This window comes from Oncorhynchus kisutch, linkage group LG2 (assembly GCF_002021735.2).
Source record: "Oncorhynchus kisutch isolate 150728-3 linkage group LG2, Okis_V2, whole genome shotgun sequence".
Classification (NCBI taxonomy): Eukaryota; Metazoa; Chordata; class Actinopteri; order Salmoniformes; family Salmonidae; genus Oncorhynchus; species Oncorhynchus kisutch.
The window spans coordinates 29,298,259-29,322,453 of NC_034175.2; the positions used below are offsets into that span (position 1 = coordinate 29,298,259).

The window sequence follows — 24,195 nt, forward strand, 5'->3', positions numbered from 1 at the left end:
GTTAGATTTACACCAGACTGATGTATACTGCGGTCTATTAATTAGTGCACACGTGCAACGGAAAATATTTTTGTATTGAAAACGAGAATTTATTATTGGACAAATGAATGTAAGTCCCTCACTGTTATCGGCCCATTTGCGTCAATTTGTTTTCTTGGCTGTATTCTAGGCTGTATTTGGTTTCCAGGCTGTATCACAACTGGCCGTGATTGGGAGTCCCATAGGGCGGCGCACAATTGGCCCAGCGTTGTCCGGGTTTGGCTGTTGTAGGCCGTCAATGTAAATAATAATTTGTTCTTAACTGACTTGCCTAGTTAAATAAAGGTTGTTTTTTTTTTAATTAAAAAAATACAAGTACATACACCTGTGTGTAATAGTGTGATTTGGTGCAATTCTCTAAATGTCCACTAGGTGGCAGCTAATATCAAAAGATGTCTATGACCCCATCCCATGCACATTAATGAAGGGTCTCGTCTACTGTGTATGGGTGAGAGTTTTTTTGAAAGCGTCTGTACTTCTCTCACAGGCTTCCGTCTGAACGCATCCTCCTGGCCGATGTTCCTTCTAAAAACACTCAACGGAGCCGAAATGGCCCCAGCACGCATCTTTCACAAGGTACCTGTCACAAAGCAGCACACGCTCTCGTCATACACCTGTTTATAAAGCATACCTGTACACATTTACACACTCCCTTTCCCAGCATATACACCTATGTAGCTACATTTTCCATTGATGGCCATTTGTATTTATTATGGTTGCAGAAAAACTGATTAAAGTTAACGGTAGAACTAACACCACTGGCTTATGGAAGCACTGCTCTAAGCGAGAGGTATATTAAATATTTCTATTTATGCTCCCTTTTATTGATCCTAATGATATAGGCCTAGATGTGAACAGCCGAGGTGATAGAGCAACGACACTGGAATAAAAATCCAAATGTGTATGGAGGGTTGGTTTTACAGGTTTACTCGTTCTGGATTCTCAGTACTGCATGTATTCTTGGCTATCATGCTATGGCTGTGTCAGAGTCAATTGTAAGTTGTGTATTCATTTATGAGTAGTTTGATGCCTAAGATACGTTTTTATTTAGCGGCCGTTAGAATCTGTTTCTTTTTCCTTCGTTTTTTTTTGGTCTGAATAAAACATGATATAATGAGGACTACATGAAATATGTATTGCCTGTAATGGACATAAATAACTGGTCTTACGATATATATATACAGTGGCAAGGAAAAGTATGTGAACCCTTTGTAATTTACTTGGATTTCTGCATAAATTTGACATACAATTTGATCTGATCTTCATCTAAATCACAACAATAGACACACAGTGTGCTTAAACTAATAACACAAATGATTGTATTTTTCTTGTCTATATTGAATACATAATTTAAACATTCACAGTATAGGTTGGGGAAAGTATGTGAGAGATTTTGGTTAGAGTTGCCCTGCCCCATAAAAAAAAAACTCACAAAATTTGAGTTTGCTATTCACAAGAAGCATTGCCTGATGTGAACCATGCCTCAAACAAAATAAATCTCAGAAGACCTAAGATTAAGAATTGTTGCCTTGCATAAAGATGGAAAGGGTTTCAAAAATATCTCTAAATGTCAGTCCACAGTAAGACAAGTTGTCTATAAATGGAGAAATTTCAGCACTGTTGCTACTCACCCTACGAGTGGCTGTCCTGCAAAGATGACTGTAAGAGCACAGTGCAGAATGCTCAGTGAGGTTAAGAGGAATCCTAGAGTGTCAGCTAAAGACTTACAGAAATCTCTGGAAGATTCTATCATCTCTGTTGACGAGTAGAATGCGTAAAACACTAAACAAGAATAAAGAATCCACTGCTGTCCAAAAAAAAACATTGCTGCACCTCTGAAATTCGCAAAAGAGCACCTGGATGTTCCACAGCGCTACTGGCAAAATATTTTGTGGACAGATTAAACTAAAGTTGTGTTGTTTGGAAGGAACACACAACACTGTGTGGAGAAAAAAAGGGCACAGAACACCAACATCAACCTCATCCCAACTTTAAACTATGGTGGAGGGAGCATCATGGTTTGGGGCTGCCTCAGGGCCTTGACAGCTTGCTATCATCGACAGAAAAATTAATTCCCAAGTTTTATCAAGACATTTTGCAGGAGAATGTAAGGCTATCTGTCTGCCAATTGAAGCTCAACAGAAGTTTGGTGATGCTACAGCACAACAACCCAAAAGACAGAAGTAAATCAGCAACAGAATGGCTTGAACAGAAGAAAATATGCCTTCTGGAGTGGCCCAGTCAGTCCTGAACTCAACCCGATTTGAGATGCTGTGGCATGACCTCAGGAGAGCGGTTCACACCAGATATCCCAAGAATATTGCTGAATTGAAACAGTTTTGTAAAGAGGAATGGTCCAAAATTCCTCCTGACTGTTGTGCAGGTCTGATCCGCAACTACAGAAAACGTTTGGTTGAGGTTATTGCTGCCAAAGGATGGTCAACCTTTTATTAAATCCAAGAGTTCAAATATTTTTCCATCCTGCACTGTGAATGTTTGCACGGTGTGTTCAATAAAGACATGAACAATTATATTTGTGTTATTAGTTTACGCAGACTGTGTTTGTCTATTGTTGTGACTTAGATGAAGATCAGATCAAATTTTATGACCAATTTATGCAGAAATCCAGGCAATTCTAAAGAGTTCACATACAATTGTGTCCAGTGAACTAAGCAGGCTGGGCTGACATGCTTATAGCCTTTGCTAGGACTTTCTAAATTTGAGCATGCATTTATAAGATTGTGCGGTTATTATTTCTATTAATATTATCTATTATTGTTACTATTTTTTGGGGACTGTTTTCCCGTGTGTTATTTAGTTAGTTCTCTTAAAAAGCACCCTCATAGATATTTATGTTATCATGGTACTGCCCTCATTTCCCTCTGGCCAAAGGCAATTGGTGGCCAAGTGTTTGCCTTAGGGCACGTTATGAGTCAGGGAGATGGTCTGATGGTCTTATTGACAACAGATCTAGATATGGGGGAAGGTTTTAGTGGGTGGAATATTAGGACAACTTGGGGTTTACAAAGATGCAGCTACAGTATGCTTAACAGTGCAAATTATTATGGTACAGCTACAGGTGGGGCAAAAAAGTATTTAGTCAGCCACCAATTGTGCAAGTTCTCCCACTTAAAAAGATGAGAGAGGCCTGTAATTTTCATCAAAGGTACACTTCAACTATTACAGACAAAATGAGGGAAAAAAATCCAGAAAATCACATTGTATGATTTTTTATGAATTTATTTGCAAATTATGGTGGAAAATAAGTATTTGGTCAATAACAAAAGTTTATCTCAATACGTTTTCTGTAAGTCTTCTCAAGGTTTTCACACACCGTTGCTGGTATTTTGGCCCATTTCTCTATGTAGATCTCCTCTAGAGCAGTGATGTTTTGGGGCTGTTGCTGGGCAACACAGACTTTCAACTCCCTCCAAAGATTTTCTATGGGGTTGAGATCTGGAGACTGGCTAGGCCACTCCAGGACCTTGAAATGCTTCTTACGAAGCCACTCCTTCGTTGCCCGTGCGGTGTGTTTGGGATCATTGTCATGCTGAAAGACCCAGCCCACGTTTTTGCTCACCGTTCTTGTGATCATTTTGACCCCACGGGGTGAGATCTTGCGTGGAGCCCCAGATCGAGGGAGATTATCAGTGGTCTTGTATGTCTTCCATTTCCTAATAATTGCTCCCACAGTTGATTTCTTCAAACCAAGCTGCTTACCTATTACAGATTCAGTCTTCCCAGCCTGGTGCAGGTCTACAATTTTGTTTCTGGTGTCCTTTGACAGCTCTTTGGTCTTGGCCATAGTGGAGTTTGGAGTGTGACTGTTTGAGGTTGTGAACAGGTGTCTTTTATACTGATAACAAGTTCAAACAGGTGCCATTAATACAGGTAACGAGTGGAGGGCAGAGGAGCCTCTTAGTCAGCCACCAATTGTGCTGTGAGAGGTCTGTGAGAGCCAGAAATCTTGCTTGTTTGTAGGTGACCAAATATTTCTACCATAATTTGCAAATAAATAAAAAATCTTACAATGTGATTTTCTGGAAGAAAAAAAATCTCGTTTTGTCTGTCATAGTTGAAGTGCACCTATGATGAAAATTACAGGCCTCTCTCATCTTTTTAAGTGGGGAACTTGCAAAATTGGTGGCTGACTAAATACTTTTTTCCCCCACTGTATATTGACACACAATCATCATGGTGCTTTTTAAATGGTAAGTTTGCAAACATTGGTTGTGATAAGTATAATTGTATTATTATGGTAAGTGGGGAAATAAGTATAGCCAGTTATAATTGTAATGGCCTAGCTGATTTATTTTTATACGTTCTTATAAGGCTAAAAAAGAAATAATAAAATATCTATTGTTTACAGGAAACTCATCCTGCAAATATAGATGAGGTTGGGTGGAAAAAGGACTTGGCGGAAGAAATATATTTTTGTCACGGGCAAAGAAACTCAAAAGGTGTGATTATACTAATTAATACACATTTTGATCCAATTGTGTAAACTGTGCAAACAGATCTGCATAGAAGATTATTATTATTATTTAAAATATGCTATTGGACCAAAAACAGATCTGGCTAATTCATCTATATGGGCCAAATAATGATGATCCACACTTCTTTGAAAATGTATATAATAATCTATTGAGATCACAAGCAACGAATGAATCTATTATTATGGTGGGAGATTATAATACGGTTTTAAGTACCTCAATGGATCGTAAAGGAAATCGCACGACAAACTATCCCCCTCAAGCACTTAAGGAGACAACGAAGATCATGGATGCATTAGAACTAGTGGATATATGGAGGTTGAAAACCCCTGACCTTGTGAGATATACATGGAGGAGGCTTCCTGCTGGCATCAAAGTTTTAAAAAAGTGTTAAAAGGAGACCGAATACAATCGCACCACCATCTAATTGGCCTCCTTATAACTCTTACAGAATTTCCGCGTGGACGGGGATATTGGACATTTTGTCAAGCCCTATTGGATCACAATTTGTTCTTAGAGAAGACAAAGGAATTCATACATTTTTTGCAGCTCATAGGTACAGCAGTTCCCTTGTTGTATGGGACACTTTTAAATGTAATACAATACTCATCATTAAAACAAAAGCAGTTTATGTCAAAGGGAAATATAGGAAGTAACAGCGCAGGTAGAAGGTAATGGAAACTGTACTATAGAGGCACAAAATAGGTTAGAGGAAAAACAAAAAGAAATGGAGGTACTTATTCAAGAACGATCAAGTGTAATGTATTACAAAAATTTATAGCGAATTGGATGGAAAATTGTGAAACCTTTACACAATTTTTCTTGAATCTTCAACAGAGAAATGCTACCAAAAATAATTTACAGAAACTCGTTACAAATGGAGTCATCCATGATTCACCAAATGATATTTTGAAAGCGGAAGCAAATATTTTAAGCAAATGTTTTCTTTTCTGTCTCCTCCATTTCCACTGAATGACGTTAACTGTAAGGATTTCTATAATAATAATACAAATTATGTAAAATTTACACATTTTACAGAAAGACCTGTGTGAAGGCCAAGTTACAGAAGAGGAACTTTCTGAGGCAATAAAATCTTTTCAGTCAGGAAAAACACCAGGGCTGGATGGTATTCCAGTAGAGGTACAGTTGAAGTCGGAAGTTTACATACACCTTAGCCAAATACATTTAAACTCATGTTTTCACAATTCCTGATATTTAATCAGAGTTAAACTTCCCTGTTTTAGGTCATTTTAAGAATGTGAAATGTCAGAATAATAGTAGAGTGAATGGTTTATTTCAGCTTTTATTTCTTTCATCACATTCTCAGTGGGTCAGAAGTTTACATACACTCAATTAGTATTTGGTAGCATTGCCTTTAAATTGTTTAACTTGGGTCAAACGTTTCGGGTAGCCTTTCCCATGCTTCCCACAATAAGTTGGGTGAATTTTGGCCCATTCCTCCTGCCAGAGCTGGTGTAACTGAGTCAGATTTGTAAGCCTCCTTGCTTGAACCCACTTTTTCAGTTCTGCCCACAAATGTTCTATAGGATTGAGGTCAGTGCTTTGTGATGGCCACTCCAATACCTTGACTTGGTTGTCCTTAAGCCATTTTGCCACAACTTTGGAAGTATGCTTGGGGTCATTGTTCATTTTAAAGACCCATTTGCGACCAAGCTTTAACTTCCTGACTGATGTCTTGAGATGTTGCTTCAATATATCCACATAATTTTCCATTCTCACGATGCCATCTATTTTGTGAAGTGCACCAGTCCCTCCAGCAGCAAAGCACCCCGACAACATGATGCAGCCACCCCTGTGCTTCACGGTTGGGATGGTGTTTTTCGGCTTGCAAGCCTCGCCCTTTTTCCTCCAAACATAACAATGGTCATTATGGCCAAAAAGTTTAATTTTTGTTTCATCGGACCAGAGGAAATTTCTCCAAAAAGTACAATCTTTGTCCCCATGTGCCGTAGCCTGGCTTTTTTATGGCGGTTTTGGAGCAGTGGCTTTCTTCCTTGCTGAGCGGCTTTTCAGGTTATGTCGATATAGGACTCGTTTTACTGTGGATATAGATACTTTTGTACCTGTTTCCTCCAGCATCTTCACAAGGTCCTTTGCTGTTATTCTGGGATTGATTTGCAGTTTTCGCACCAAAGTACGTTCATCTCTGGGATACAGAAGGCGTCTCCTTCCTGAGCGGTACATATACACTGCGTGGTCCCGTGGTGTTTATACTTTTGTATGGAGGTGTGGAGGTCTACAATTGTTTTTCTGAGGTCTTGTCTGATTTCTTTTGATTTTCCCATGATGTCAAGCAAAGAGGCACTGAGTTTGAAGGTAGGCCTTGAAATGAAATACATCCACAGGTACACCTCCAATTGACTCAAATGATGTCAATTAGCCAATCAGAAGTTTCTAAAGCCATGACATAATTTTCTGGAATTTTCCAAGCTGTTTAAAGGCACAGTCAACTTAGTGTACATTAACTTTTGACCCACTGGAATTGTGATACAGTGAATTATAAGTGAAATAATATGTCTGTAAACAGTTGTTGGGAAAATTACTTGTGTCATGCACAAAGTAGATGTCCTAAGCGACTTGCCAAAACTATAGTTTGTTAACAATACATTTGTGGAGTGGTTGAAAAACGAGTTTCAATGACTCCAACCTGTGTATGTGAACTTGTGTATATAAGTGTATGTAAACTTCCGACTTCAACTGTGTGTATATATATGGGGCATACAACAATCTCAGCTCTGTAGATTTTTCTGCGAAGAGACCGAATCAATAGATCATTTATTCTGGTATTGCCCCTATGTAGCTTGTTTCTGGTCACAGGTTCGGGAATGGTTGAAAAAATCACAACATGCACTTTAAAATATCCTTACAATTAGCAGTGTTGGGCGATTTGGAAAGCCATAGTTAGTCAATAAATAATATAATACTTGTAGGAAAGGTTTGCATCTTTAGCTCACCATCTGTGGAGACTATACAATATAGAGAGGTAAAAACATTATGTAAAACAGCACAATTGAAAAATATATGGCACACAAACGAGGGTGGTCTATGGTGATAGGTGGGATGGGCCGAGGGTTGGGATTAAAGATCTCATGTTTGGTAATGTGACTGCTTTATATAAAAGTACCATGTATGTAAATTGTGTATGCAAAATATGTATGTAAAATGTATACTGTATGTAGCAGAAAAGCTGTAAAATATATATATATATTTATTTATATATATATTTCCTCCGAAGAGGGGGGTTGGTGGAGGGGTTAATGATATGCTGGGGTCCAGCAAAATTAAGGCAGTTATACGATATTAAAAGCATTACAATATATTCATAACAGAATTCACAACACACTAAGTGTGTTAGGCCCATACTCCACTACCACATATCTACCACACAAAATCCATGTGTATTTGTGTGTGTATAGTGTGTATGTTATCATGTGTGTATTGTATGCATGTGTCTATGTTTGTTGCTTCACAGTCCCTGCTGATCCATAAGGTGTATTTTTATATGTTTTTTAAATCTGATTCTACTGCTTGCATTAGTTACCTGAAGTGGAATAGAGTTACATGTAGTCATGGCTCTATGTAGTACTATGCACCTCCCATACTCTGTTCTGGAGTTGGGGACTGTGAAGAGACCTCTGGTGGCATGTCTTGTGGGGTATGCATGAGTGTCTGAGCTGTGTGCTAGTTGTTTAAACAGACAGCTCGGTGCTTTCAACATGTCAATACCTTGCATACATAAGTAGTGATGAAGTCAATCTCCTCTACTTTGAGCCAGGAGAGATATACATGGATATTATTAATGTTTGCTCTCTGTGTACATCCAAGGGCCAGCCGTGCTGCCAATTGCAATTTTCCTAAGTCCATCTTTGTGGTACCTGGCCACATAACTGAACAGTAGTCCAGGTGCGACAAAACTAGGGCCTGTAAGGCCTGCCTTGTTGATAGTGCTGTTAAGAAGGTAGAGCAGTGCTTTATTATGGAGAGACTTCTCCTCAGCTAAACTATTGTTGTATCAATATGTTTTGACCATGACGGTTTACAATCCAGGGTTACTCCAAGCAGTTTAGGCTCTTCAACTTGCTCAATGTCCACATTATTTATTACAATATTTAGTTGAGGTTTAGTGTTTAGTGAATGATTTGTCCCAAGTATAATGCTTTTAGTTTTTTAAATATATAGGACTAACTTATTCCTTGCCACCCATTCTGAAACTAAATGCAGCTCTTTAAGTGTTGCAGTCATTTCAGTTGCTATAATAGCTGACGTGTATAGTGTCGAGTCATCCACATACATACTGTCTTCACTCAAAGTGGCAGTAGTTCTTTCAAAGTGGCAGTGGCATGACGTTAGTAAAGATTGAAAAAAGTAAGGGGCCTAGACAGCTACCCTGGGGAATTCCTGATTCTACCTGGATTATGTTGGAGACGCTTCCATTAAAGAACACCCTCTGTGTTCTGTTAGAAAGGTAACTCATAATCCACAATTTAGCAGGGGGTGTATAACCAAAACACATTCGTTTTTCCAGCAGCAGACTATTATCAATAATGTCAAAAGCCACACTGAAGTGTAATAAAAGCCCCCATAATCTTTTTATCATACATTTCTCTCAGCTAATCATCAGTTATTTGTATAAGAGCTGTGCTTGTTGAATGTCCTTCCCTATAAGCGTGCTGAAAGTCTATTTGTTTACTGTAAAATTGCATTGTATCTGGTCAAACCAATTTTTTTCTGTAACTTTCCTAAGTGTTGGTAACAGGCTGATTGGTCAGCTATTTGAGCCAGTAAGGGGGCTTTACTTTTCTTAGGTAGCGGAATGACTTTTGCTTCCCTCCAGGCCTGAGGGCACACACTTTCTAGTAGACTTAAATTGAAGATATGGCAAATAGGAGCCTCTATTATCGTCAGTAATCCATCCAAGTTGTCAGATCTCGGTAGCTTGTCATTGTTGATAGACAACAATAATTTGTTTACCTCTTCCACACTCACCATTGGGATCACAACATCATACATGATCATATACATTTTCCAACTGAATGAAGCTTCCGAACTATTTCACATTTCATCTGGATAATTCCACATTTACCTGCTCCCTTGTCACTGACCTCTCCCGTCCCTGCCAACTCCCTTTCCCTCGTATCCCAGCAGGAGCCCCCAGCCCCAGAGCAGAACTCCTTCCAGGTGGGCATGAAGCTGGAGGCGGTGGACCGCAAGAACCCCCACTTCATCTGTCCGGCCACAGTGGGAGCGCTGCGTGGCGTGGAGGTGCTGGTCACCTTCGACGGCTGGCGGGGTGCCTTCGACTACTACTGCCGCTACGACTCCCGGGACATCTTCCCCGTGGGCTGGTGCTCTCTCACCGGGGACAACCTGCAGCCGCCAGGCACCAAAGGTCTGTGCGTGCCTGTGTGTATGTATGGTATGTGTGTTTGTTTGTGTCACCCTGTAGACTTGTCAGCTATTTATATTGTGGTCATTGATGTGGTCTAATACCTGTGATATTGACTTTAACATTATTGATTCATGTAACTGAAATAATTCAAATCTGAAGTTAAAGGCTCTGAAATGTCCTCAATGAGATGAGTGGTTTATTAGGTCAATAGAATGCATCTTTGAAATTCCTGTGTTGGAGGAAGACATAATGTGAGTGAATGAGTGAGGAAGAACAGAAGAGAGAGAAAGAGAATGGGTCACCTTTTGTATGAGTGTGTTTTATGAGACCTTGGCACAGGACTGTGAAGGGGGGGGGGGGGAATCAGGCAAAGCTATGTGTGTGTATGCCCCACTATGTGGGCCTCATGCTGGCACTGCAAGGGGCCAAGGCAAAGGGGGCATCCAGGATAACCAGAGACTGAGAGAAAGTAGGAGGAAAACCGATAGGGAAAAGGTTCTGTCTGTGAAAGGCGTGCTGTTTACATTGTCTTGTCAGCAGAGGGGAGGAGAGTGAAGGAGGCCAGGAAAGGAGAGTAGAGGAGTAAGAGGTAGATAACAGTAGAGGGTGAAAGAGAGGACAGCAGCACAGCAGATTGAGGCAGGGTTTTACACTGCTGAAGGGTAAGTTGAAATGAAAATGGGCAATCTAAAATTTTAGAGGCCCACATGTTGGCCACAGTGACAAAAGTGTCCTGTTTTAAAGCTAATTTCCTGCAATTCTAAAAATGTTATGCTATGCTTATGCTATCTGAGGGACTCTAGCATGTAATCGAACCCACAAATGCTGATGCTCCAGATACTAGTCTAAAGAAGGCCGGTTTTATTTCTTCTTTAATCAGAACAATAGTTTTCATCTGTGCTAACAAAATTGCAAAAGGGGTTTTCTAATGATCAATTAGCCTTTTAAAATGATAGACTTGGATTAACTAACACAACGTGCCATTGGAACACAGGAGTGATGGTTGCTGATAATGGGCCTCTGTACGCCGATGTAGATATTCCATAAAGAATCTGCTGTTTCCATCTACAATAGTCATTTACAACATTAACAATGTCTACACTGTATTTCTGATCAATTTGATGTTATTTTAATGGGACAAAAAATGTGCTTTTCTTTCATAAACAAGGACATTTCTAAGTGACCCCAAACTTTTGAACGGTAGTGTACATTTGCTAACATTTCTAAAAGCCTGTTTTTGCTTAGTCATTATATGGGGTATTGTGTGTAGATTTCTGCGAATTTTTATTTAATCCATTTTAGAATAAGGCTGTAACATAACAATGTGGAAAAAGTCAAGGGGTCTGAATGCATTCCGAATGCACTGCAGTTTAATGTTTATTAAACACCGCTCCCAGTGTTTAATAAGTTTACACTGAAAACGTTTTTCAATCCCGAAAATGATATGAGCAATATAGAGTACCAGTCAAAAGTTTGGACGCACCTACTCTTTCAAGGGTTTTTCAGATTTTTTTTACTATTTTCTACATTGTAGAATAATAGTGAAGACATCGACACTATGAAATAACACATATGTAATCAAGTAGTAACCAAAAAGGTGTTAAACCACTCAAAATATGTTTTATATTTTAGATTCTTCAATGTAGCCACCCTTTGCCTTGATGACATCATTGCATACTCTGGGCATTATCTCAACCAGCTTCACCTGGAATGCTTTTCCAACAGTCTTGAAGCAGTTCCCACATATGCTGAGCACTTCTTTGCTGCTTTTCCTTCACTCTGTGGTCCAACTCATCCCAAACCATCTCAATTTGGTTGTGGTCAGGTGATTATGGAGGCCAGGTCATCTGATGCAGCACTCCATCACTCTCCTTCTTAGTAAAATAGCCCTTACACAGCCTGGAAGTCCTATTGTCCTGTTGAAAAACAAATCACGGTCCCACTAAGCACAAAACAGATGGTATGGCGTATTGCTGCAGAATGTTGTGGTAGCCATGCTGGTTAAGTGTGCCTTGAATTCTAAATAAATCACAGACAGTGTCACAGCACCATCACACCACCTCCTCAATGCTTCACGGTGGGAACTACACATGCGGAGATCATCCGTTCACCATGGCGGTTGGAACCAAAAATCTCAAATTTGCTCGTGTTTTTTTGGCCCAAGCAAGTCTCTTCTTATTATTGGTGTCCTTTAGTAGTGTTTTTTTTGCAGCAGCAGTTCGACCATAAAGGCCTGATTCACGCCGTCTCGTCTGAACAGATGTTGAGATGTGTCTGTTACTTGAACTCTGTGATACATTTATTTGGGCTGCAATTTCTGAGGCTGGTAACTCTAATGAACTTATCCCCTGCCATAAAGAATTAAGTATGTTGAGGGGTGTCTGGCTGCACTGAGCTCCTTCACAATGTTTGCGTCCATGGCAGGTGTGGCGATAGTGAGCTCTTTAGTGTTTAGGAGGTAAAATAGCTATGTTTGACATTGTGTATCTTTATGTATTGTTAGTGTAGTTGTGTGTGTGTGTGTGTGTGTGTGTGTTATGAGTGTGTGTGTTTGTAAGTACGTATTTTGTTTTTTAACACGGTCTCTCTTGCTGCTTTATGTAAAGTGCCTATCATAAGTATTCACCCTCCTTGTATTTATTCACATTAAAGTGGAATTAAAATGGTTTTAATTGTCATTATTTGTCAACAAAATACTATGTTGAAGAAAAATTCCCCAAAATGTATGAAACATAAAACACTAATGTATCTTGATTAGGGGGTATTCACTGCAGTGCAGTTGCCATACTAGGCGGTGATACAGCCCAACAGAATGCTCTCAATGGTGCATCTGATTGACCAAAGTTATTATTTTTGTTTGTTATTAAATTGAGTATATTATGGATTATAAAGGGAAAGCCAGCCATGTCACGGACACCGATGCCTTGCTCCTAGACAAGCTAATAAGCACCTTCCCGTTTAAGCGTGTTAACATGGGCAGACCAGTGCATGTGTGGACAAGAGGAATACATATGTAAGAATGTTGTTCATCAACTACAGCTTAGTGATGAACTTGCCCTCCAAGTTCATCACTAAGCTCCGCTACACTGATCCTCAACACAGGTGCCCCACAAGGGTGCGTGCTTAGTCCCCACCGATACTCCCTATTCACCCATGACTGAGTGGCCACGCATGTCTCCAACTCAATCATCAAGTTTGAAGACGACACAGCAATGGTAGGCCTGATTACCAACAATGATGAGACAGCCTACAGTGAGGAGGTGAGGACACTGGCGGAGTGGTGCCTGGAAAATAACCTCCATCCACATCGACGGTGTGAAAACCTTCAAGTTCCTTGGTGTGCACATCACTGACAACCTGAAATGGTCCATCCAAACAGACCGTGTGTTGAAGAAGGTGCAACAGCACATCTTCAACCTCAGGAGACTGAAGAGATTTGGCCTGGCCTCTCAAACCCTTACAAACTTCTACAGATGCACCACTGAGAGCATCCTGTCGGTCTGTACCACCACCTGGTACAGCAATTGCACTGTCTACAACTGCATGGCTCTCCAGAGGGTGGTGCGGTCAGTCCAAGGCATCACTGGGGACACACTGACATCTACAGCACCTGGTGTCACAGGAAGGCCAAGAAGATCATCAAAGACCTAAGCCACGGCCTGTTCACCCTGCTACCATTTAGAAGGCGGAGACCGTACAGGTGCATCAAAGCTGGGACCGAGAGACTGAAAAACAGCTTCTATCTCCATGCCCTCAGACTATTAAATAGTCAACACTAGCCGGCCTCCACCCATTACCCTGCCCTGAACTTAGTCACTGTTACTAGCTGGCTACCACCCGGTACTCTACCCTTCACCTTAGAGACTGCTGTCCTATGTATATAGTTATGAAACACTTGTCCCTTTTTTTAAATAATGTTTACATACTGTTTTACCAACTTCATAAGTACACTCAGTGGACAGTTCATTAGGTACACCACCCTGTTCATGAAAATGTCACGTGGTCATATACTGTAAACCAGACATGCATTGAGGCATTCAGTTACTGTTTGACTGAACATTAGTATGATCAAAACGAGTGACCTACGCAACTTTGAGCGTGGTATGATTGTCGGTGCCAGGCGCACAGGTTCCAGTATCTCGGAAACGTCTGGTCTTCTCGGCTTTTCACACACGACACGGCAGGGTTTCCCAAACTCTGTGCTCGGGACCCCAAACGGTTTTGTTTTTCCCTAGCACTACACAGCTGACTCAAATATTCAGCTAATCATCAAAATTGGATCATTTTAATCAGCTGTGTAGTGTTAAGCAAAAACCAAAACATGAACCCTATGGGGTCCCGTGGACCGAGTTTGAGAAATGCTTGTCTAGGGTTTACGGAGAATGGTGCAACAAACAAAAAACATCCAGTCAGCTGTAGTTCTGTGGGCAAAATAACTGCTCATTGATGAGAGGTCGTGGGAAAAGGGCAAAAATCATGCAGGCTAACAGTCGGGCCACAGGCAAATAACAGCGCAGTACAACAGTGGTGTGCGGAATGGCATCTCAGAATGCACAACTCGTCGGTCCTTGTCACAGATGGGCTATTGCAGCAGACAACCACACCGGCTCCACTCCTATCAGCTAAAAACAAGAAGAAGCGGCTCCAGTGGGCACGTGATCACAAATTTAAATAAGAGCTGCTGGCATGGATTCCCGCCCGAAGGACACACCACCGGGGACATCATATTCACAAAGCTGTAAGAATTGTTTACGCAGCATGCCTGCCATTCGAAAAAGTAAATATTGTGGTTACCGACTGGGCTCCTTTTATGGTGGGCAGACACATCCTGATCAGCAGGTTGAAGGAATCGCCCCCCAAACATCAGTGCTGTGTGCCAGACTAAACGGTGAGCTAAAATATGTAATGGATAAAGTCATGTGCATAATCAACTTTGAAAATTACAGGCCTCTCTCATCTTTTGAAGTGGGAGAACTTGCACAATTGGTGGCTGACTAAATACTTTTTTGCCCTACTGTATGTGCAGCAGCTGACCACCTTCACATTCTGGAAAATTAGGATTTCCCCTCCGTTCTTTTTTGAGCTGACCTGTTCTGTCACTTTAAACAGGTTAAATCTGCAGTTACGAGGAAGAGGGAAAACAGTCGTGGACATGGTGGAAAAACTTGAGGCCTTTACTAGGAAGTTTGATGATTTGGACTTTTCATCTGGAAGGCTGCGCTTACGCACGTTAAAGAATCAGGAGTACCCAGAGTGCGTTTTGGGTGGCAAGCTCAGAGGAATAGAGCACAATAAAGGAACTGGCATTTTATGTGCTAACAATGTTTGGATCAACTTACACTTGCGAGTCCTCCTATGAACGCAATCTAGACTCATGACAGAAACCGGCTTTCACACAAGTCAATTGAGGACTGCCTGCGCATCAAAATCACATCCATCTCACTCGCCATCAACAGGATCATGTCCGAGGAGAAATGCAACTTTTCCCATTGAATAAGTAACTTAGTAGCCCATATAACTTAGCAAATACTAAATACTTATCCGAGGCTATTTAGGTCTCAAGTTGACAGTATTTTCTGTTCTGTCATTACAGGAGCAGGCTATCCCGAGACTCCTGATAGACATTCAGACATTTACAGACATCATCTTTTTTTCTTTACGTGATTGTTTTATGTAGGATGCTACATTTTTGTAAAGTTGCCATTGTAAGCAGGCCTAATTGAAAAACTCCCACTTCTATTAGAACACAATTTTTTTTCTCCTGAAAGATGCTGTTAAGCCATAGCCTACCTCAGCCAAGTTATTTTATGTAAAGCTCGGAAGAAATAGGCTGCAATTAAACCCTCTTGTTTATAAAGTCAAATTAAAATGAAGATTATCTCTTCCTGTGAGCCACTTCCATAACAAGTTAGCTAGACTATAATTTCAACACCAGGCGCTGTTCACCTATTGATTGCAGTCGCAGCTTTACGTTTCAGCACCACAAAATGGTCCGCTGCCTGCTTTATTTGTTGACTGTCTTTTCTCAAGAATGTTCAAATGTAACTTTTGCCTTATTTAGGTGGGGTAACTTCCTTATTTTTGCATCGGGGGTCTGATGTGGTGTGTAGGGTAAGGTGGAGGTGGAGGTGATATTATCCTTTACTAGCCTCTCAAAGCATTTCATGATGATGTAAGTGCTACTGGGCTATAGTCATTTAGTTCAGTTACCTTCACTTTCTTGGGTACAGGAACAGTGGTGGACATCTTGAAGCAAGTGTGGTCAACAGACTGGGATAGTGAGAGATTGAATATGTCTGTAAACACTCCAGCCAGATGGTCTGCACATGTTCTGGGTGTATTGATACACCATCCAAAGCCTAATTAATAACTTCACCATGCTCAAAGGGATATTCAGACTTTGCTTTGTGAAAAATTGGTCCCCAGTCTTTTGGTTGAATCTGTGCTTAGAATTCACTACTCAACGGCGGGACCTTAAAGAGAATTGAGTGTGTGAGGTACTTTCACTATATATACAAAGGTATGTGGACACCCCTTCAAATTAGCGGATTCGGCTATTTCTGCCACACCCGTTGCTGACAGAGTTGTAATATCGAGCACACCGCCATGCAATCTCCATACACAAACATTGGCAGTGGAATGGCCTTACTGAAGAGCTCAGTGACTTTCAACGTGGCACCGGCATAGGATGCCAACCGCCATTGAACTCTGGAGCAGTGGAAATGGATTCTCTGGAGTAATGAATCACACTTCACCATCTGGCAGTCCGAAGGATGAATCTGGGTTTGGCGGATGCCAGGAGAACGCTACCTGCCGCAATTTATAGTGCCAACTGTAAAGTTTGGTGGAGGATAAATAATTGTCTGGGGCTGTTTTTCATGGTTCGGGCTAGCCCTCTTAGTGCCAGTGAAGGGAAATCTTAACGCTACAGCATACAATGACATTCTAGACAATTCTGTGCTTCCAACTTTGTGGCAACAGTTTGGGGAATACCCTTTACTGTTTCAGCATGACAATGCCCCCATGCACAAAGCGAGGTCCATACAGGAATGGGTTGTCGATCGGTGTGGAAGAGCTTGACTGGCCTGCAAAGAGCTCTGAACTCAACCCCATCGAACACCTTTGGGTTGAATTGGAGCGCCGAATCGCCCAACATCAGTGCTCGACCTCACTAATGCTCTTGTGGCTTAATGGAAGCAAGTCCCCGCAGCAATATTCCAACATCTCGTGGAAAGCCTTTGGAAGAAAAGTGGAGGCTGTTATAGCAGCAAAGGGGGGACCAACTCCATATTAATGCCAATGATTTTCAAATGAGATGTTCGACGTGTAGGTGTCCACGTCCTTTTGGTTATGTAGTGTAGATGGTGTAGTCATTAAAAAATCATGTTACCCCCTATTATTGCACACAGACTTAGTCCGTGCAACTTATTCTGTCATTTGTTAAACTCATTTTCACTCCTGAACTTATTTAGGCTTACCATAACAAATTAATGCCTATATAACCAAGATGTTTTTTATTTTTTATTAATTTGTAAACATTTATAGAATTTTCTTTTCACTTTGACATTAAGGAGTATTTTGTGTAGTTTGTGACAAAATAAATCACAATTCAATCCATTTTAATCCCACTTTGTAACGCAACAAAATGTGAAGAAAATCCAAGTGGGGGTGAATACTTATGCTAGGCACATTATCTGATACTGACGTGTACATGAGTATAATTATAACCTGCAGACTTTTTCGGTGCGTGCCATTATGGGTTTGTGTATTTTACAAACCTGGGTTCAAATACAATGTCTCAATTACTTTCACAATTGCACAGAGATGTACCTCTGGTCTCTTGGCAGCTCCCACCAGCCCAGTCCAAGCTCTTCTCTGTCCTTGCACCACAATGGTGGAACCACCTTCCCCCTGAAGCTAGAACACCATTGTATTTTCTTCTGTAAAACATGTGAAACCCTACCTCTTCAAAGAGTATCTGCTAAATTACTTAAGATGTAAGTGAATTAAGTATTCTAATATATTATATTTGAAAAGACAAGTTGAATATTTTAATGTTATTTGGAAATACTCTCAGAAAGTATTTGAAAATACACTGACTCATATACACTCCCATGTGTTTAACCCAGGTATTTGAAAATAGTGTTTGAAATAAGTATTTGGAAATACTATCAATTACAATTTGGTAGAGTATTTATTTATTTATTTTTACAAATAACCATTCAAATACTCAAAAGTACTTGTTTTAAGCTGTGTATTTGAAAATACTCAAATACACAGAAAAATGTATTTTAAATACCAGATAGTCAAATACACTTTTATTTGAACCCAAGTCTGGTATATTGCCCCACAGGCCAAGTCATGTGTTAGTGCGAGTGTCCGCATTCGTGTGTGACTTTGCATGCTGCACATATTGTCATCGTCGTTGCTTCATACACTTTAGGCAGAGCGTGTTTTAGACTTGGCCTGGCCCCTAAGAATGAAAGGGTGTGTACTACAGGGTTTGACGTTTAAAGATAAATGTTAACACCATATCTGTAAGCTATCGGCAGTTTGCGTCTTTATTGCTACTACTCTTATTTCCCAGGCAGTTGTCAGCATGTTCTACTTGATGGGCCTCGGTAGGCTACTAGTTTGCTTTTTCCTCTGGTGAGAATTGCACAGAGATTACAACGAGCGAGAGTCTGCGGTTTATGAGGAATTTGGTCTTGGCCGGTCCCCATTGGTGAGGCCTTGCAAGTGTATCAAAACTCAAGAGAGGAAGGAAGTGTGCAGAGAGGAAGAGTCACACGGGTAACTTAGTGCAGAGGAACTCTACTGTCTACTTTCACTGTCTTTGTCTGTCTGTCTGGGCTTGATTGGTTTGTATCAGAACCACTTCACAAAGCTCAGGAGCCTCTCTGTTGTGCAGGGTCTGTATTGGTTTGTCTCACCCTTTATTGTGTGTGTGTGCCTGAAGTGAGTTGTTTGCTTTGTATCACTCATTGCAAGTTTTGCCATATCTATCTCAGTGAAGAACTCTTTCAATTCCATTCATAGGGCTTTATTGGCATGGGAAACATACTGTATGTTTACATTGCCAAAGCAAGTGAATAGATAATAAACCAAAGTAAAATAAACAATCAGGAAAGAACAGTAAATATTAAACACCCAAAGTTTCGAAGGAGTAGAGACATTTAAAATGCTATTTTATGGCTATGTACAGAGTTGTAACAATGTTCAAAATGGAAAATAAATCAACAGAAATATGGGTTATATTTACATTGGTGTTTGTGTTTTACTGGTTGCCCTTTTTCTTGTGGCAGCAGGTCACACATCTTGCTGCTGTGATGGCACACTGGTATTTTACCTAATAGATATGGGAATTTATCCCCCAAAAATGTATTTATACAAATTTGATTTGTTTTTCGAATTCTTCATGGGTCTGTGTAATCTGAGCGATATATGTGTCTCTAATATGGTCATACATTTGGCAGGAGGTTAAGAAGTGCAACTCGGTTTCCACCTCATTTTGTGGGCAGTGTGAACATAGCCTGTCTTCTCTTGAGAGCCAGGTCTGCCTACAGTGGCCTCTCAATAGCAAGGCTATGCTCACTGAGTTTGTGCATTGTCAAAGCTTTCCTTAATTTTGGGTCAGTCTCAGTGGTATTCTGGGCCAAATAGCATTGCAGTTTGCTCAGGTTTTTTGGTCAATTCTTTCCAAGGTGTCAAGTAATTATCTTTTTGTTTTCTCATGATTTGGTTAGGTCTAACTGTGTTGCTGTCCAGGCTCTGTGTGTGAACATAGCCCCAGGACCAGCTTGCTGAGGGGACTCTTCTCTAGGTTAATCTCTCTATAGGTGATGGTTTTGTTATGGAAGGTTTGAAAATTGTAACTGGGGGTATTGATACACCATCCAAAGTGTAATTAATAACTTCACCATGCTCAAAGGAATATTCAATGTCTTTTTTTTCTACCCATCTACCAATAGGTGTCCTTTGCGAGGCATTCATTGGAAAATGGTGGTCTTTATAGTTGAATCTGTGTTTTGAAATTCACTTCTCGACTGAGGGACCTTACAATTACCTGTATGTGTGGGGCACAGTAATGATATAGTAATTTAAAATCATGTTAAACACTATTATGGCACACATGCAACTTATTATGTGACTTGTTAAGGAAATGTTTACTCCTGAACTGATTTAGGCTTGCCATAACAAAGGGGTTGAATACTTATTGACTCAAGACATTTCAGCTTTTCATTTTTGTATTAATTAGTACACATTTTGAAAAACATAATTCCACTTTGACATTATGGGCATGTAGGCCAGTGACAGAAAATCTAAATGTAATCCATTTTAAATTCAGGCTGTAACACAACAACGTTTGGAAAATGTCAAGGGGGTGTGAATACTTTCTGAAGGCACTGTATAACTGATTCAAGATTTTTAGCCAGATTCTAATTGGTATGTTGAATTTTGTGTCTTTTTGATGGCGTAGAAGGCCCTTCTTGCCTCTCAGATCGTTCACAGCTTTATGGAAGTTACCTGTGGTGCTGATGTTTAAGCCAAGACAGGAATAGTTTGTTGTGTGCTCTAGGGCAACGGTGTCTAGATGGAGTTTGTATTTGTGGTACTGGCAACACTCTTTTTCTGTCTGTCTCTCATCCTTCTCTATGAAGGATAGAGTGTAACACAAGTGTATAACACAAGTTGCCTCTTCCGCAGCTGAAAGCAAACTGGGTCACCATGGCCTTCCTTAACACAAAAGCTGTGTTGTTAGAGGCATTATTGCCTGTCACTGGCTGTTTATGTCATTGAGTCTGTCATGATTTTGATTAAGTCGCTGCTCTTTCCTGGTTGGTTATGTGTTACTTTGATGCTACTTCCTGGATCTGACATTCATTGTTTCCTGTCCAGCTGCATTTTAATGGATGAGGGAAATAATGAATGACACAACTTCAATTAATATATTTATATTTTTTATTTATTTTACAAATTCTTATTTTCAATGACGGCCTAGGAACAGTGGGTTAACTGCCTGTTCAGGGGCAGAACAACAGATTTGTACCTTGTCAGCTCAGGGATTTGAACTTGCAACCTTCCGGTTACTAGTCCAACGCTCTAACCACTAGGCTACCCTGCCGTCTCTGATCTGTAGACTAGAGGATAAATTGCATTTGTTTGATTCCTTAACATCCTGTTTGATTTTTTTTAAATATTTTTTTTTACACTCCCCCTATTGCTCTTTCTCTCTCTGGGGACAGCAGTGCTACCCAAGACCCTCGGTTGCCTTTCAGACGGTAGCGAGGGAACAGCCATGCACCCCATGCCAGGACAGCCGCCTGGCCAACGGGGACGCAAGCCAGGCCGCAGGAAAGCCAAGCTGACAGGGCTCTGGGGCCAGAAGGGGGCCGGAGTAGGAACACAAGCCCCCCTGCCCAGAAATGGACTGGAGCATATCAAGGTCCCCAAGAAGAGAGGCCCCAAACCGGGGAGTAAGGTACAGACCAAGGACCCGGGGTTGGGAAGTGTGGGTGGGGTAGGGTTGGATGTTTCATCCTGTGTCGCAGTACCCAAACACTCTTTTATAAAAACAACCTTGTTGGTCAAAAGTTGAACTAAAGTCAAGAATTCACTTATATTCTAATTCCACTGCTACTGAGAAAAGTCATGTTTGCCCTCCCATTGACATCTAGAGTGATTTACCTAACCCTAACATTGTCCTCTCACTCCTCCTGTGTGTTTAGTTGGGCTGGGCGAAGAGAGCAGGCTGGCTGGAGGGTGCCATGGCAGGCCCAGGGCGACCCATGTCCCGGCCCAGAGGGAGGCTGCCAGCCGACTGGGCCCAGAGGATGGTCCTGCAGGAGGGTCAAGTGGAGTCTATCAAGATCCCCAAAAAGAGAGGGCCCAAGCCCGGCAGCAAGGTAACCACACAAACACACAATTATATATTTTTTTAGGTACAATGTGACTAATCCAGCACCTGGGACAAGTGTTTTTTATTTTTATGGATGAGCGCATACCACCCCACTAAACGTTGTGTGTATATGTGTGTGTGTGTGTCTGTGTGAACAGAGAAAACCGCGGGTGGTGCCCAACCCCGTGCCCGTTTCCCCCAACAGCAGTATGCCAGAGCCAGACACCAGCACGGTGCCCCTGGACAACGCCACCATCCCCAGCGCCGCCTTGCATGCTGCAACAGGTACACACACACAAAGTAGTACTTCATCACTGCAATTAACACTCATATGGATTTCTGTGGAGCCCAGTGCAACCTGTATTATGAATAATTGTATGCCCTCGGACATCCTTGCGAGTCAATTATCGATGAAAATGTGATATTGTTAAATATGTTTGGAGCATTAAGTCAAATATGCCTTTTTCAGCCAAAGTGGTAAACACGCTGAATGTTAGATGCCTCTGTGTATGTGTGCGTGACTGCCTGCATCTACCTACATGTCCCCACAGTGTGTGTATACCTGAACAAGTATGGGAAGGTGGGACCCCACTTGGACGGGCGGCGGGTGCAGCAGCTGCCCGACCACTTTGGTCCAGGCCGGGCTTCCTCGGTGCTACAGCAGTGTGTCCAGGCCTGTGTGGACTGTGCCCACAACCAGAGCTCTGTCTTCTCCTGCCTCAAGCCAGGTCACGGAGGAGAGGTCATATCAGGTAAGGACTGGTACCTGCTTTCTGTATGGGCTATGCTCTCTATAAGCTTTATTATAAGTTTAGTTATAGAGATAATCAAAGAGTCTTTGCATTTCCTTAAAAAATATGATTTTTCCTTCATTTATTTCAAGCCTCCCTGTGCACTACATCAGGACCAGTTGTTAAAACAGACTGGTAGATCTTTTTTTCCTGAAATTGATCAAACCAAATCTCTATAACTCCTATTCACTTGGCATTGCTGCTAAATGTGAGGAATTGGCTGTCTGTGCCGAACCCTTGCCCTCTGTGTCTGTCCCATGCAGCCCACTTTGACCATCAGCACCATACCCTCACCCTGCCCACGGTCAACAGCGTCACGTACGTCCTGCGCTTCCTGGAGAAACTCTGTCACAACCTCTACTGTGACCCTCTGTTTGGCAGCCAGCCCGTTCCCCAAGGGGGCCTGCATTACGATAGCCACGCCCTCCCAGGTCAGCACACACACTGTACTGGGGCATAACCTTGACTTTACTGTTGGTTCAGGACAGAAAAGGGTTGTCTGTTTCTTTTTGGCCTTTTCACCATTGTAACAGTGTCGATTTGAGTCAAGTATGTAGGTATTTACTTTTCACTCCTCACTAGTTTTCTTTTCTGTTACGACTCTCTCCAGAAAGGAGAAGTTTTAGGGAGGGCCTCACGACGGGTCCAGGAAGAGGCTCCAAGCGGTTCCTTCAAGACTCCTACTACAGCCCCCTCCCACACAAGCTGGCCAAAAACCTTTGCCTCTCCTCGGAAGGTACAGCTCCTTAGGAAATCCTTAACGCTTCATTTAAAATGACTTGATTGATAAAAATAGAAACATGCACCTCTAATGGGACAAACAAATGGAAAATATTTGTGTACAAACGAAAACTCTTATTTTAGGGTGTAGCTAGGACTGGAGGTCAGCCGGTTTTTGTAATGCAAAAGTCTGCCGGTCTCACGGTAATTGACCGTTAATTAACAGAAACACATTTAGCATTTCCAGGCCTCCACGAATACAAATTGCATACAAGCCACATACAAGCTGCTGATGAGCGTGCCTTTGGAACATCTACGTTTTAAAAAGTCTAAGATTATACTTTTTTTTTTTTTATATATAGTTGTCCCAAAGGCAAGCTCATCAGCAGCTTGTACCTTGTCAGCTAAGTGAACAAGCCTACAGCCTATGGCATGGAGCATAGCCAGATAACATACAGTATGCCAACTCATATTCTGTTCTTCTGAAATACATTTTCTTCAAATCATGTTTCTTTTAGACTTCACTATAATGGATTTATTGTGATGGTGTATATTTTATTTAATATACACCGTCACAATAAATTCATCATTTATTTTAGTCAGGTCTAAAGAAACATGATATGAAGAAAATGTATTTCAGAAGAACAGAATGTGAGTTGGCATACTGTATGTTATCTGGCTATGCTCCATGCCATAGGCTGTAGTCTTATTCATTAAGCTATGCTTAAAAGTCCCGTGCCATGATTTTATATAATTAAACTTAGCTGAATAAAATAGAAAGGATATTTTTCCCTATTCCAGAGCGAGTGCGCATATGAAGTGGTTATGTTGAGTGTAAAAGTG

The 24,195-nt window shown here is 41.2% G+C and overlaps 1 protein-coding gene across 12 annotated transcripts in view; it reads left to right on the top strand.

Annotated features, from left to right (window-relative positions):
• Positions 1-24,195, top strand: part of LOC109864889 (polycomb protein SCMH1-like) — a 45,618-nt gene that overhangs the window by 14,952 nt on the left and 6,471 nt on the right. For 7 of the 12 annotated variants that reach the window (XM_031792805.1, XM_031792778.1, XM_031792783.1 and 4 more), the window contains 8 exons: positions 527-615; positions 9,696-9,942; positions 21,189-21,424; positions 21,672-21,848; positions 22,000-22,126; positions 22,393-22,593; positions 22,896-23,063; positions 23,243-23,368. In XM_031792805.1, the coding sequence (XP_031648665.1) occupies positions 527-615; positions 9,696-9,942; positions 21,189-21,424; positions 21,672-21,848; positions 22,000-22,126; positions 22,393-22,593; positions 22,896-23,063; positions 23,243-23,368 (1,371 nt within the window). The remainder of the gene's footprint in view (positions 1-526; positions 616-9,695; positions 9,943-21,188; positions 21,425-21,671; positions 21,849-21,999; positions 22,127-22,392; positions 22,594-22,895; positions 23,064-23,242; positions 23,369-24,195) is intronic. The other 5 variants (XM_031792830.1, XM_031792838.1, XM_031792861.1 and 2 more) reach the window with 2 other exon arrangements.